Here is a 15,895-nt window from a genome sequence, read left to right on the forward strand (position 1 = left end):
CTACCTTGGCCTGACCCTGTATCCAATGTTCCCCTGCAGGTACGCAGTGCCAACTACGAGGCAGATCCTTTTGTGCAGGAATTCCAGTTCAAGGTGCGCGACGAGATGGCCCACGTGACGGGGCGAGTGCTACCCGCCCCCATGCTGCAGTACGGCGGCAGGGTGAGCACAGAGCACTTTATGGTACCCTTCCTTTAAATCACGCCCATTCTCTCTGTTTGTCTGACACGCTCTCCCCTTCCTCAGCCTTTTACTCCACTGTCTCTAAGGGGAACTAACTCACTGGCTTCTGTTTGTACTTCATGGTGTCAGGGTTTTTTTGGGCTTTTTTTTTGTGGTTGAGTTTCAGTAGTTCAAACTTGATTACAACATTAAAAAGAGACAATTCATTTCTGTTGTGTTTTTGAGAGGGATAAACAGGACAGGAAACATCTCTGTCTGAGCACTATTCAGACGGGATTAGTTTTACATGGGCACGTGGGGTAATGTCACTTTACCACAGGACGTCAGTAATATTAATGCCTGATTTGCACGGGATAAGAAATATCAGTAAAACTACCACAAGTGGGAGGGGTAAATCCATTCATGCACCGCCGTCCCCTCCTGCCGTCATGTGCGTATGATAGGACTGTCAAAAGCACCATGAAATTGAGTTCGAATATTTTCGAATTACTTTAGTAGAGTTCGAATAATATTAGAATTTATTATTAGTAATAGTATTAGTAGGCTATTAGTATTAGTATTATTTTATTTATTTATTTATTTTTTTACACCCCCCCCCCCCCCAAAAAAAAATTAGATGCTTATTGCTGACGCAATATGAATGTGACACTCAGATGAAAACACCCATTCTGACCTCACTGAAGTGCCAGGTGTGCTCAAATTCTGCCTCGCTATCTGAGCAATGTTTGGATACTTCAGTGCGTAGTTTCCCACCACAAGAGTGGATCCTGACCGGCTCGTAGTGGTGTCTCATTCTGGTAACATTTCATCTCTTCTTCAAAAAGGGTAGGCAGGGAGGCAGCAGGTGCACCACTCTCCCTGTATGTCTCCCCAAACAGGTCACACATCGCGGACAGCGCAGTGGGTGGTGTTGGTGCAGCTGGCTCCTCCGTCGGCGCCTCTCCCTCCCTCTGCGTCCCGAATGGGATTCGCTGTGATATACAACATTATTGATAGTATTAATTAATTATTAATGATATTCAAATGATCAAATTTAGGTTCGAACTTATATAAAAAATATAAAATATATATATTCGAATATATTTCTAACTTAGGGCTGTCAAAAAAAAAAATCTAACACACATATTTACAGCTGGTCTATTCGCACAGGATTAGTATTACCTGAGGTAATTGTCCGGGACCCTTTTACAGAAGGTAAAAGTCGCGGTAATCTTTACTGACATTGTGCGGTAATGATTACTGACATGGCACATTCGGACGGGACTAAAATCTCTGGTAATTATTAGTTTACCCCACGTCCCTATATAAAACTAATCCCGTCCGAATAGGGCTTTTGAATTGAAAAATAATCCCCAAATCATGTTTGGATAGCTGAAGTATATAACCTTTGCCAGCATTTGCCTCATATTAATTTTCCTTGGTGAAGTCAAAAAGAGGTAAGCTGGAGAGGTTTCCAAAAATTGCATAACTTACTGGGACTGAACCACTGGGTTGATTAACATCTGTTTGTTTATCTCCTCAGAGGAGACACGCCTTCACAGTACTGTTATACATTTGGATGTGTATCAGTGAGAACTATGACAACTATGACACTGTTATGCACTCTTTGTTGTGCAATACACAAACTAAATTTCATTTTACATACTATAGATTGCATCACAGAGCATCACACTACCTTTATGATGAAATTCAACTTAATAATGTGTGTTATTTATTACAAAATTATCACATACTTTTCCACAATGCATGTTTCTTTGACTGACATGTTTCTTTTTATTTCAAAGTGTGACTTTATGTACAAAAATGACTGTTAATACATTTTGGTATGGATGAAGTGTGTTTGGGTTCTGTGGGTTTTCAGAAAGTAAATGTGTGTATGTGTATGAGTGAGTTTGTGTGTGAGTGCGTGCGTGTGTGCGTGCACACTTGTCTTTCTGCTTCTTCAAGCGTGAGACTGTATGAACAGTACGAATGTGAGTGTTTGCCCACATAATCACGAGTACATGTGGTGAGACTGCAATGTTGTTTCAGAACCGCACGGTAGCCACGCCCAGCCACGGGGTGTGGGACATGAGGGGGAAGCAGTTCCACACCGGGGTGGAGATCAAGATGTGGGCCATCGCCTGCTTCGCCACACAGAGGCAGTGTCGGGAAGAAATACTAAAGTATGATTATTTGCAATTGTTTTTTTTTCCTGTACAGTTTTCAGAAGTCCTTTTCAGAGACTATGCTGTCATTGTGCGTGCAGCGATGAAGCTCACTGAAGTATATTCATGAAAATTTGAATGATATGAATGTTAGATATGCAAATCATTTATCTATTTTGCCTCCCTCATTAATATTAGTTAGAGATTATTTTATTTGTAAATTTTTGTCTCAGTAGATTGTAAACAGCATGAGTTAATCATCTCTGTTTCAAATGATCACTTAAAGAAGGAAGCATCTATTATCTCAGCAGTGTGCAGATAGCCATGTTGTTTCTGCAGCAAGCCTGACAATTTTATTCATATTTTACTGTACTGGGTAATACCAGAAGGACAGTGCACATTCCAAATAACCGTATCTGTGTCAGAGGTGGACACAAAGATATTTTTTGTCTGCACTTTCATGGCCAGATGTGAAAGTGTGCCCCAAAAATTGCAAACTGCCTTATGCTGCATGGGAAAAATGCCAAGATACACTTAAATTAGATTTTTGGCACTGTAGGATAATACCAGCTAAACAATAACCATATTTTATGTTGTGCTGACAACATTCTCGCAGATGTCTGTGCTCATTATTTTCCAAGCAAAAAAGGCACAAGCTTGCAGATTTGATTGTAGTTGATGTCACCATTGCGTTGACTCGTCATCCTGACTTCCTGCTTTGTCCTGCTTTGTAGGGGTTTCACAGACCAGCTACGCAAGATCTCCAAAGATGCTGGGATGCCCATCCAGGGCCAGCCGTGCTTCTGTAAATACGCCCAGGGAGCGGACAGCGTGGAGCCCATGTTCAGACACCTGAAGAACACCTACGCCGGACTGCAGCTCATCATTGTCATTCTGCCGGGAAAGACTCCTGTCTATGGTTAGAAAGCTGCTTATAATAAGTTTCATATTCTTCTGTGTGCTTAGTAACTCACACTAACTTTGATTCTAGCTTCTCTATTCATCGTCGTCGTAGTATACAGTCCTGCCGCATGTACACGTTAGTGCATGTGAGTCGCTGTATGTCTGCCGCCTTGCACTGCAAGGATAACATATCTTGAGAATTTTAAAGATTATAAAACTGTTTCCTTTTCTGATGTTCACTTTTTGTAACTACCTATAGCGGAGGTAAAGCGTGTGGGGGACACCCTCTTGGGCATGGCCACGCAGTGTGTCCAGGTGAAGAACGTGGTGAAGACGTCACCTCAGACCCTCTCCAACCTCTGCCTCAAGATCAATGTGAAGCTGGGAGGCATCAACAACATTCTGGTCCCTCACCAACGGTCAGTGGCGCTCTCTTCATTCAACTATTGTTTAGTGTCAGAATATGAATATTTGTCACATGTACACAACTTTGCGTGACATGTACAAACATTAAAAAATAAATAACCCACACACTATAGTAATTAACATGGTGCTATGTGAGGAAACAGTCTATAGATTGTCATGTAACTCGTTGTAATTACTGTCTGTGTTATGCCTCTCCATCAATAGACCATCAGTGTTTCAGCAGCCAGTTATCTTCTTGGGAGCAGACGTTACACACCCACCTGCTGGAGATGGGAAGAAGCCTTCAATTGCAGCAGTAAGTTTCATCTCAGTTTCACACCTGACCTTCTGGTTCAATTTATTAACTTACTGTTTTTCCTGACATTCTCTTTTTTATTGACCGGTCAGTTGATGCAATCTATCACCGTGCCCCCCTCACTTTTCCAGGTGGTAGGCAGTATGGACGCCCACCCCAGCAGGTACTGTGCCACTGTGCGGGTCCAGAGGCCGAGGCAGGAGGTCATTCAGGACTTGGCCTCCATGGTGCGGGAGCTGCTCATCCAGTTCTACAAGTCGACCCGCTACAAGCCCACCAGGATCATTTTCTACAGGGATGGAGTTTCAGAAGGCCAGTTCAGACAGGTCAGCCCCCACTTTGTCTCACAAAATGACTGTCTGGAGTTGAAGTGTGGATAGAACAGCAGGCAGCAGCCAAAATTCTGTTGAATTTTGCTTGCAGAATTTTCCTTGCTTTGTTAAATGAGTCATATTTAAGATGTTGTAGACAGAGACAGTAGGATTTGGTAGTTGTTGGCTACGTAGCTCTGACTTCTAATCAACATGTATGAGCATATTCAAAATATTCTGTTTTTCATTTCCAAGTTTTCTTGCATCTGAACTATATAGTATAGTTGGAATGCAAGAAAACTATATACCATACTTTTATATAGTATGTATACAATACAATATATACAACACTATATCTAACTATAATTATAATTAGAGGTGACATTTTTTATATCACGACCATCGTGACCGGCATCATCAGTATTATCACAGTATTGACCCGCTCTACCTCTGAACCACAGCCTCACTCCATTCTTCATTTTGTATGGGTCACATCCAACATGAGTTTCAGTCAAAATATAAAAGGCAGTTCTACTCATGCACATTCACCCAGCCAAAAACAATACAGCAGTAGTTTCAGTCGTGCACCCAGTGGCACACAAAACAGTTAGAATGCACTTGACTTGACTTCTGGGGAGTTTTTCCTTATTCGCTGTGAGTGTCCAAGGACAGAGGGTGTCGTATATTGTAAAGCACTCTAAAGCTAATTGTGATTTTTGATATTAGGCTATATAAATTAAATCGAATTGAATTAAACCGACTCTTGTATGCTTTTATTTGCTCACCGTGTAATGTTAGTAATGTTAAGAGGTCTAAGGGACAAGGTCATTTGTAATGACGATCGTGTCCACACCGGGCAAAGCAGACAAGTTGTGGGGAAAATCCATTTTCTTCATTTTGTATGGATCACATCCAACATGAGTTTCAAATTTCTGATGATACCTGCTGCCTGCAAGTTCATCCAGACCTTTAATGTAGTCACTTTCCTCTGTATCCAGTTCTCGCAGTAAATAGATGTATCACTTCCTGTCCTCCATTTGAATTTTGCGCATCAAAATAGTCATGTGATTGCAGTTATGTGAGTGGTTTCACAGTAGGCCTGCAGAGAAACACAGTTAGACATCCATATATGATAGAATACCGTTGAACTAAAATGACACACATAGATGAAGACAAACTGTTTATACTGTGCAGAGTATGAAGAATATAGTTGAAAGTGTTTTTCTAAGAGTAGTTTTCTAAACATGTCGTCTTCTTCTTCTTCTTCTTCTTCTTCTTCTTCTTCTTCTTCTTCTTCAGGTGCTGTATTATGAGCTGCTGGCCATTCGTGAGGCCTGCATCAGCCTGGAGAAGGAGTACCAGCCAGGCATCACCTACATTGTTGTGCAAAAACGCCACCATACACGCCTCTTCTGTGCCGACCGCAACGAGAGAGTGAGTCCCTGCCACACATACACAGACACAAGCGCGCTGTTGCTCTCTTTAAGTATGACACAGCAATGGTCCCCATTAAAGTCAGTACAGTGTGTTATGTGTTAGTCCATATTCTATTTTATGCTCTGTGCCAGCACGTTAAGTACTCGAAATGGGCCTCCTTAATTACCTTTTGTTGTCAATTGGACTGTTCACCCTCCTAACCCCTGTAATTACATTCGATTAAAGCATTAGGGCCCAATGCAAACTGAGAGCTCTGGAGTGGCACTCAAGGCCCCCTAGAGTAAGACTCAGTTAGTAACAACCTTATTTTCTGTGCAGAGCATTAGGCTCTCCAGAGCATTAGGCCTTTAATCGGTTGATTGGGAAGCACTTGGTAAACCTTCGCCTGCCTCGGTGCATCAACTAGTCCTTTTTTTCCTGACATCATTTAGGGCTTTAAAAGCTTTGTTTCCTGCTGCTCTTTTCCTGCATCTTCCATTTTCTGTTCCAGTGTTTTTGTTTCATGGTAAAACGTGGAGGAAAAAGTGCATTAGTGGGGACTAACTGACCATAACGTTGCTTTTGTCAGGTTGGACGCAGTGGAAACATTCCTGCTGGTACTACCGTGGATACGGACATCACGCACCCCTACGAGTTTGACTTTTACCTCTGCAGTCACGCTGGAATACAGGTTAGACCAACGTTTTGTCTTCTCTGCCCAACCTGCTGCCCTTTTCCCCTCTCCTTCACTTCTGAACACTGTGTGGTTTTGTGTTCTTGTAAATAGATAAAAAAAAAATGGCCGCAGGAGCAAGGAGGAAATACTCCTCGTTTTTTCCCTTTCCTGTTATTATTTGAAGTTAGATCCCTAGGAACTGACAAAGTGGTGCCAACTGCATCAAAAATCCAATGCCAGGAGCTACCGTCCCTTACTGAGAGTTACACCATTATGCCATGGAAAACAGGCAACAAGCTTATGCAAGACTTCTGTCTTCCAGCTAATCATGTTTTTTAACTTCCTCCTTGAATAAAAAAGACTAAGTATTAGAACTAGGACAGCGAGGTTCTGTAACAGCACTTAGCCAAAAGCTGTTTGTGTCTTTAACTCATAAATCACCATTGTGCTGTTGTGTTTCTTGTCCATAAGACACTGTAACAGTTTATATACAGCAATATAAATCACAGGTGATTTGTGGTGCTGATAGCATCCCTATGGGAATGACTATTTTATTTATTTATCCAGTTTTCTATGCAAAGGTTCAGTGTTTTTGATAGTGGTCATTTAATGTATTTGCCACTTGCTTTACGTCTTAGTGTAGTTATATGATGTCCTGAGGTTTATGTTTTCTGTTTTCTTTGAGTCCACTAATGTTTTAATGGCAATAACAAAGCTGTATCTTAATTATGAATTGTAATAATAATACAAATGTGTCATTTAATTCTCTTCTTTCAGGGCACCAGTCGGCCCTCCCATTACCATGTACTGTGGGACGACAATTGTTTCACCGCTGACGAGTTCCAGCTGCTCACCTACCAGTTGTGCCACACCTACGTGCGCTGTACCCGCTCAGTCTCCATCCCTGCGCCAGCCTACTATGCCCACCTGGTGGCCTTCCGTGCCCGCTACCATCTGGTGGACAAAGAACATGACAGGTGAGAAAGAGAGTGGGTGCGGAGAAAAAACAAGAGGGTCTTCTGTTTTGACTCTAGGTGTGAAGGTCCTGAACTCTGAAGTGTTATTTTTATAGAGAAGTGCTTGATAGCATTTGTCTTGTAGAATGTGCCCAGTTTTCCTGCATGTTTGTGTCATCCATCATCACCGCTCTTCTCCTCTCCTCTCTGCAGCGCTGAGGGCAGCCATGTGTCTGGTCAGAGTAACGGTCGGGACCCCCAGGCGCTGGCCAAAGCTGTTCAGATTCACCACGACACCCTGAGGACCATGTACTTCGCCTGAGCTACACCAACCCTCCCCAACCATTGCCACCCTTTTACATAAACACAAACACACACAGACACAACCATGCACACCTGGCTTGCCAGTCAAGGAGTCCTCATATGTGCAAGTCCCGCCGCCCCCCCCACGCCTAGTCAATCCGGACCTGACACTGTGCAGAGGAGCAGGGAGGAGGGAGGGGAGGAGGCACCCCCACACTGGACTGAGGATGCAAACGCTGCTTTAAAAACAAACAAGAGAGAAACTCAGCACTATTATGCAATATTAAACCAGCCAACTAGTTTATTTCCACCCTTATCAGGCCCCCTTCTCATTGCCCCTCCTATCTGTTCTTTCCTGTTTGTCTCCTTTACTTGTGGCCTAGTGGGTGTTTTTCTCCTTTGTTTTACTCTTCCCTGCCTTTGGCACAGTTCTCCTTTATAATCTACTAACCTGCTCCTTTGCCATCTCCAGTACCTCAAGTCAGTTTGAGCAGCAGCACTTTTACATTTTGTCGACTCTCCCCAGTGTTTGAAACGAGGGAGCAGAGGAGGAAGGGTCCGACTCTGGAGCTGTTGTGTTGGTGTGTCATTGGACCAGAGGTCCTCCCAGTTGCCACTTTTATTTTTTATTTTTCCTCTTATCTCCTCTGTTCTGTCACTTTTTCACTTGTGTGTGAAATCACCAGGTTCTTGTATGGAGCAACATGTTCTTTTGAGCACACTGCCACCTGTTGGCTACGAGGTATAAATGCCCCTTTAAAGTCACAACAAGAAGTTGTTGTCTTCTAAGGTTTTAGATCGGTTTTGATTTATCTTTAGCAGTCAGCTGTCACAGACAAACAGGGGCAGTTTATATTGGCTGATATATCAATTGCAGCCATCTATGGATTTTATTTAAAGTATAACACTGTTATTTGATTCTAGTTGTTATTTTTCTTCTACCTTATGTGAAACATTTTACGATTATGACTTCTTTTTTTTTTTAATCATTTAAATCATGTAAGCTCATGTTTTTAATCTTGGTAGTCGTCATACATTCATTTCCCTCAGTGCTTAATCTCACGTTTCCCTCTCGAGTTTGAGATGGTGGGTAAAAAGAGATCACGTCGATGGTTTCCTCTAGTGCAATAATCAGTTGAACGAAGGGAAGTGGATTTTAGGGGACTTCAATGATTCAAACGAACAGTTAGACATTTCATTTGAAAGTGAGTGTCCTCGAAAGGCGAACGGTTTGCCACTTGTCAGGCACTTTCATGTATTGCTCCTCTGTGAGACGATTGATCAGCATGTTTTATGAGTTTGCCCTTGCTGTTGGGCAAAAATGGTGCAACTGCAGTTTTGGTGATTTTCATGTTTTTACTTGAATTGAAGGATTTTATGCGCCTCTGTGGTTCGAGAATACTTTATCATCAACGGGCATAATTTCAGAATTCCTGATCCTCAGTTTGCTCATGAGGCTGATTTACTTAATTCCTAAGAGTAACAAATGTTTTTGCCTCATGGCAGCAAAGTTGAGTGTAAAGGCCATAAAGAGGTAGTATTCAAGTGCCTGGTGGAAGTTAAGTGTTAAATGGTCAAAAGCTGCATACGATCCTATTGCAGTGGGGTGAAATAATCCAAAAGCATATTCCAACAAATGGACAGCATAAGATGGTTTCAAGCAAGAAAGTTTCACCCGATGCCTCTTATTCTCCAGGACCTTTCTGTACATCTCATTCAAATCATCCTAAGATGAATATATTTATTGTGTTTGCCTATTACAGCAGTGTTAGCTGTTGGCTTTGCTTCGGAGCAGCATACAAGCAAAGCAGGCTGAGTCGTCTTTTTGCTTAATCTTCACCAGACATGGATCCAGCTGCTACAGTGTGTTTGTACCTAAAAGGCCGGGTTCATGGGCATGGAGTCAGCCTCGTCGTAAACTAATTATTTCAATAATCTTTTAGTAGAAATCCTGCGTCCAGGACTAGGTTTGATTCCTGTCCATGAAACCGGCCCAAAGTTGTGACTTGCTTTACAACAGCGCGGAGGAGTTAAATTAGTGACCAGTATTTGCAGCAGACGTAGAGCTGACTCTTGATATGACATGTGCGTCTGGATTGTAGTTGCAACTTAGCTCCTCTGTGCCGCTGAAGCTGGTCTGGGGGGTGTTTTTAAAAGTAATCTGCACTAAAAGAAGCTGTGTTTCGGGACTGAACACAGGTGTGGTGCTACTCTGTCTGAATTAGAATCTGAAGCTGAACCTCTATATGAGACTCTAGATGAGCAGGTGGGTACAGGGAAGCAGAAAAAAAAAACGGTAAACCTCACTCACTTACGGACAGGAGAAGGTCCCACTGCTATAGTTGGTGCTGGAGATTTAGAATTTCACTCGGTAGATACGATCAGCATTGAGAACCTGTAAACGGTACAGTGGCAGGTGTGCCCTCGGTCTGTGAGGTATAATGTCGGGTCGTGCATCCGCTGTTGCATTCGACTGCCTTTTACAGGCTAGCCTTCCAGCGTGGAAGCCCATGGTTGTGGGTTTGAGCCTTCATGATTTCACTAGTGTCTGAAAGCCTTTTTAAAAGCCAGATCGAAAGTATATTTGTACATTTTAAATTATGTAATGCACACCACTTATTTTTGCTAACAGAAAAAAAGTAGTCTAATTATTAATCTTAGTAATAAATGTATCATAATAAGTAATGGTTAAAAAGGTATAATAACAAAATTTTATTATTGCAATAGACTGTTGACTTGTTCCTGTGTCACTGTATAGTTTATGTGTGAACAATTGTGGGGTTGTTGAAACTAGTGACGTGTGTTTGGACTGTCATACTGTTATTGATAGGGATGTGGACTTAAACCGCCTCTTGCTTTGGTGTTTGGAAAAAAAAAGCTGCAAGATGTTAAATGCTTATTTCTCACCTTTTTTGTGTATGTGCTCGTACAGTTGGAGGTTTGTCGTAGAGGAGAGAACCTAGAGAGAGAAAATATTACATACTGTACTCTGAAAGATTTCGTATGAAGACGTCGCGTCTCTATTGTGACGACAAACGGTGGCATAGAAGAAGAGTCGACTGATGTATTGAGTTTCTGCTCTCGAATGTTCACTACAACTGATGCTGACGGCTACTCCTTATCAGGAAGGAGAGTGAAAAGGAACGTGGTTTTGAAAGTGTTGCTGATCCATTTCAAGGACACGTGTGATCAAAGAATATCGTAACAAGGGGTTGTAGTTCTCTATTCCTTTGTGTTATAGCCTCGGGGGGATTTACGTCGCATCACAACCTCTGTTGCTTTCCTCAGACTCCTCTCCTTACACGAGCCACTTCATGTGCTCGCAAACACAAAGAGTTACCCTCCCGGTAAATCTGCGGTGTGACAAAGCCTGTAATCTCATTGTTGCTCTCGTTCCCCTTCGCTCACGAACATTTACTCCCCTGTGCCAGAGGACTACATTCCTAGGCAGTACAATCCCATCCGACCCCCCTTGGAGGTGTGAAAAACATTAGAGCTGAAGGACAATAGTGGGGTCCGGTCAGTAAGATACAGTGGGTTCTGTTTTTCATCAAGTATGTGTGTTTTAGACAGAATGAAAGCGGAACGATGATAACTGTATGCGGCAGGTTTTGTTGGAAGTTGAACAAGTCTGGAGGTTGATTGCGAGAATCCATTTATAACTATCTCTGCTGACGGTAATGGATGTTCAGTTTGTGTATAAACTACGCTCTCAATGGCAGTTGAACACATGTTTACATAGCAGATGTGTTTGCCTCGCTTACAACTGAAATGTCATCAGCTCTGCTTTGCAAATATCAGCCAGTAGAGAAGTGACCTAACATGAGCAAGACCATTTGGAGCGGAACGCTCGAAGGGATACGAAGACATTGTTTATTTGCTCAATTTGTCCTCAGCAGACATCTGTGTTACACAGCGGGGGAACAGACTTGTTTGTCCTCACACTTCTATTAAAATGACTTGTTAGACGTGATTGAAATGAAAGGGTAGGCTCAGCTCACAGCTCGCTGTGGCCTTTGGCTCTCAATTAGGATTGCTAACAATACAGACAAGTGTTTTTATGGAAGCTGAGGAACAAACTGCGGTACCTGCAAAGTGACAACTGTCTGGTGAAGAAAAATAGCCAAATTAGCTCCAAAAAGGTCAATGTCTCCCTCTTTAAGTGGAAGTGAAGGTGTGTTCCATTTCGAGTAATCGGTCAATATCCCTGGTTTTGGTTGCTCTCTGTTTGCAGTGGAAGGTAGCAATGGAGTGAGATAAAAGTCCACAGAAAGTGCCTTTCCTCTTGATGGTGCTGTAAATTGAAAGATAAAATGTAAAATCAAAGAAACAGAATCTCCTTTTCAAGAAAACATTGCAGTGCAGGAGCGGCTGCATTTACACACACTCACTGTTTGTTTCTTAGAGAGGGCGATGCAAACTCATGTTTCATGTATTTAGACATTAAGCCTACATAGAAATAGAATATATGCCAAGTATATGGTTGTGGTTGAGCTTTTCGCTTGCTGGTGCATTTAGTGTCTTGGACCAATGGTGTCGTTGGTACAGTGGAATGTGTGTTCGGGCGGGTGGGTGGGTGGCGGGGTGGTCGGGGGTCATAGCTGACACTAGCGTGGTGTAACACAGCCCAGCCCATGAATGACAAACATAGCACAGCACTTTAGAGACTGCCACTCTCACGCAGACACATAGCCAAGAGGTTTCAATCTCTGTCCCTCCAGTCTCCCTTCCTTCCTCCCAAAGAGGCGGAGGAGGAGGAGAGGATCCAAACCTCAGTGTAAACGAGGAGTCGAAGGGATGTGTGTTACCAAACAAAGCAGTCGGTTGTTAAAAGTGTGCCTCATGCTCTCGTGACTTTGTTGGTGGCTCGGTTGAGTCAGCCTGCTCTCGGGTGGTGGTTTCCCCTCTGGAGTTACCACTCGACACTTTGTTACAGCTAGGGCTGGGTGTCAAAACACGGTATCAGCACCTACCAAATTTTGGCATCGACATTTTGAAGCATCTAAAAGAGACAAAGCAGTCCAGAGGTTTTTACAGTAGTCGAATCTTGCACTGAGGATTCAGTTTTCTTCTTGAAGGGCATTTTTACTAAGAAAAGCGACATAAGTGTGACAGAAAACTTGATAGATAAAAAGCATGAATGACTGAAAATAACTTAGTCTGCTGTTTAGTGAAGTCCGCGTTCATCCAAGTGTCATTTTACAGCAGGTACAGAGATGAAAATAAAAGAACCAGTGTCAGTATTTAAAGTTTTCTCATGATGCCCAGCCCTAGTAGCAGCCCATGGCATTCTTTCATCCTAGTGCAATGCCCTGCCATGTGTCTTGTCCCCGATGGAGGGAATTTGTGCCCAGCAGTATCCCTGTCTTGAGCCGGTAGGGTGTCGACTGAAAACCAAGGGTGGTCTGTAGGTCTGTGGGTACCTTTTCAGTCCAGGGGGTGAAATCTTTCTATTACAAGAGATCTCAAAAATAGAAAAAAACAAAAAACACTGCACCTCACTTACCTTGGTATGCTGCATATGTTATACTACATGAAAGAAAACTGCAAATTGCTTTTATTATGACATATAATGCTTGAGTAATGCCTGATTGCGATATTCTTATACGGTAACTATTTTAGAGTCAAAATAAGTATAACTGTAAAAAATATTCTCTGTTTTGTCTTAACACTTATCCGATTTTGAGAAATTGTTCTTGAGCCGACTTTTATTTTGTTGTCCTATTTAAATGTGTCGTTCTTTAAATTTATATATGAAATATATATATGCGGAATATTTTATGGTGTATTTATTGAGAGTGCATTCAAGCGGCTGGAGTCTCCGCATCATATTGCAGCATGGTGGGGGCGGAGCCAGGAGGACGAGGCCTTTAGCCCCTCCCCCTCCATGTTGACGCCTTATTCTCCAAGACACGCAAGCACAACAATATGGAGGGGGGTGCGAGGTGGAGGAAATGGACGAGGTGGATTTGACCTGGCGATATTCACAGGTCAACTCTCCCTCCTTCTTTCCTTTAATAATCTTTACCCTCCACTCTTCTTTGACCACCTGAGAAGGCCAAATGCCAACCCCCACATGTTGCAGCTCATCTCTGACGAAGGGAACCATTTCTGAACCACACTGACTTGAGTGTCGAATAGCTGACTTTTTTTTTTTTTTTTTCATCCCAAGCTGCTAATTGGTATGTTAGCCATGTAAGTTCCCGGAGCCAGTAAAAAAGGGCAGGTGGGACAATTGTAAAATTGAAAAAAGAAAAGCAGCAGGGGAAGGAAGGAAAGATGTTGGAAAAGCAGATTTCTCTGGATCACGGTGAAAGTGTTTAGCGTAGGCGTCGCTTCTTTCCTCTTAAATCGTCTCCTGTCCATTGTTTTTTCCTGTGCCAGAACATTTTACAGCAGGAACAGGTCTCATTCCACGAGTAAAAGACATGCCTCAGCCTTAAGTGCGTTTCTTACATAATCGTCAGATTTCTATGTGACTTTGCGATGCCTGTGTTGGGTGGCCTACCAAGAAAACAAGCCTACGTACTTGATCTGCCCTGATTCCCCAACCGGCATCCTCATCTCTTCTCGTTTCTCGTGTAAACCACTAACATTGCAACAGAACTTACTGAACTCTGATGTACGAACAAGCGTAAGCTTTCAAAGATCGCTCTGTCCCATTTGTACTGATGTCAGAACAGAATCAAGGTCCGGGTCAGATGGCGTTTGGAAACAATTCTTGGCATTTGTTTAAACCAGATGAGCAGTGCGTACTGCCTCAGGACAATTCAGCTATCATCATAAAATTGTGAATGGCATGAAAACATTTGCTCAGTAGACTTTTATACACCTCCCTGTGTTTGTGTCGTTAATGGCAAATCCAAAGAACAGTATTTTCAGATCCAGTCTGACCCGGGCCTGACAGGAACCAGAGGGTTCCCCAGAGTGCTGGATTACAGAGACCTGTGCCTGTATAATGAACCAAGGATGAACTGCATTGTGATGAATTGCTGTTCTTTTTTTTATTATTATTATTGTTATTATTTTATTTTGTTGGTTGTCCCTCACCCCTCTTGGAGGATCAGAGACATGGAGCTTTTGAGTGTTGTCAATCCTGTCCCAAAGTAAATAGGCCCTCTGTCCTTTTAAATCAAATCATTTTGGTTTAACACACGTTTACTGTAATGTTTACTCCCATGGCGATCAGATGTTTGACCTGTTTTCATCCCATTAGCATTCCAATAATGACTTTGAACCAAATATTGCACAAGAGATTAGGCCCCTGGTGCCGCTTTTCCCTTGTATACACACACAATGGTTTTGAAGACAGATATTTGACAGTGGCCAAGGATTTGAAATATTTTCTGTGTACACTGATTGTTCAGATTGTTTTTTGTTTTTTTTCCAATGTAGCATCACTCTTGTGTCAGTCTTATTTCAAACTAAAGATCTTGGACTCTGATACCTCTGAGTGATGCACCAGCAAACGGATGGATGTATACATTGAACAGTGAACCTTCACCACCAGATGATCCATGTCTCAGTCTCTCTGTATGTTGCAAAGGCTCTGTTGTACCAACAGCTCTATTCCTCTCAGTTTTAAATGTCTCTTTCTTTTGTAACTCTCTCTTATAGGTTGTTGGCCTTTTAGTGTTGCTTTGCTTCAGTTTGAAGTGTATCTTTGACTAATACTTGCAATAAAATGCTTTGCTTTACCTTGGTTGTCTTGGTGACATCGTGTTGGCGATATAAATAAATGTTTTGTATATATAAACAGAAATTGCAAGAAATGTTTCTGCTTATTATGAGTAACCAGATATTTAGGAATGCACTCAGCAGCAGCAGAAACATGAAGGCCTGTCACAATTACAACTACAAAACAAAGATATTGACTGTTATCATATCAAATCCCAAATCCATACCACATATTCTTTACATAGATACTACATACTACTTCTGTTTGAGCATTAAGTATACAAAAATAACAACATACTTAACTCCTTTAAACAGGAAATGATACATTGTTGGCACTGGATGGGCTAAGTGCTGGAGGTGATGGGGTGGAGGAGGGTTGCATCTGTTTGTCCTGAAAAGACAACTGTTAGCATGAGAGAGGAGAACAGTTTTACAGTCTGATGGAAACGATATGATTGGGTTAGGGAGACTGAGGAAAATCTGGTTGGGTTAATTTACGATCCCCGTGTTCAGTTCACTAACAAAGACCACGTCAACAGAGTTAGAGATTGGAATTAGTTTATTGTGTATAATGGATGATTTGGATGCGGTTCAAGGGATGT

The 15,895-nt window shown here is 42.2% G+C and overlaps 1 protein-coding gene across 2 annotated transcripts in view; it reads left to right on the forward strand.

Moving 5' to 3' along the window:
- Positions 1–15,378, forward strand: part of LOC125892540 (protein argonaute-3) — a 42,191-nt gene extending 26,813 nt beyond the window's left edge. The window contains exons 10-19 of one of the 2 annotated variants that reach the window (XM_049582522.1): positions 40–183; positions 2,215–2,348; positions 3,065–3,249; positions 3,493–3,652; positions 3,864–3,954; positions 4,086–4,280; positions 5,565–5,699; positions 6,271–6,372; positions 7,135–7,334; positions 7,527–15,378. In XM_049582522.1, the coding sequence (XP_049438479.1) occupies positions 40–183; positions 2,215–2,348; positions 3,065–3,249; positions 3,493–3,652; positions 3,864–3,954; positions 4,086–4,280; positions 5,565–5,699; positions 6,271–6,372; positions 7,135–7,334; positions 7,527–7,635 (1,455 nt within the window). In that variant the 3' untranslated portion in view covers positions 7,636–15,378. The remainder of the gene's footprint in view (positions 1–39; positions 184–2,214; positions 2,349–3,064; positions 3,250–3,492; positions 3,653–3,863; positions 3,955–4,085; positions 4,281–5,564; positions 5,700–6,270; positions 6,373–7,134; positions 7,335–7,526) is intronic. The other variant, XM_049582523.1, reaches the window with a different exon arrangement.
- Positions 15,379–15,895: the final 517 nt, after the last annotated feature.

This window comes from Epinephelus fuscoguttatus, linkage group LG8 (assembly GCF_011397635.1).
Source record: "Epinephelus fuscoguttatus linkage group LG8, E.fuscoguttatus.final_Chr_v1".
In the NCBI taxonomy this organism is placed as follows: Eukaryota; Metazoa; Chordata; class Actinopteri; order Perciformes; family Serranidae; genus Epinephelus; species Epinephelus fuscoguttatus.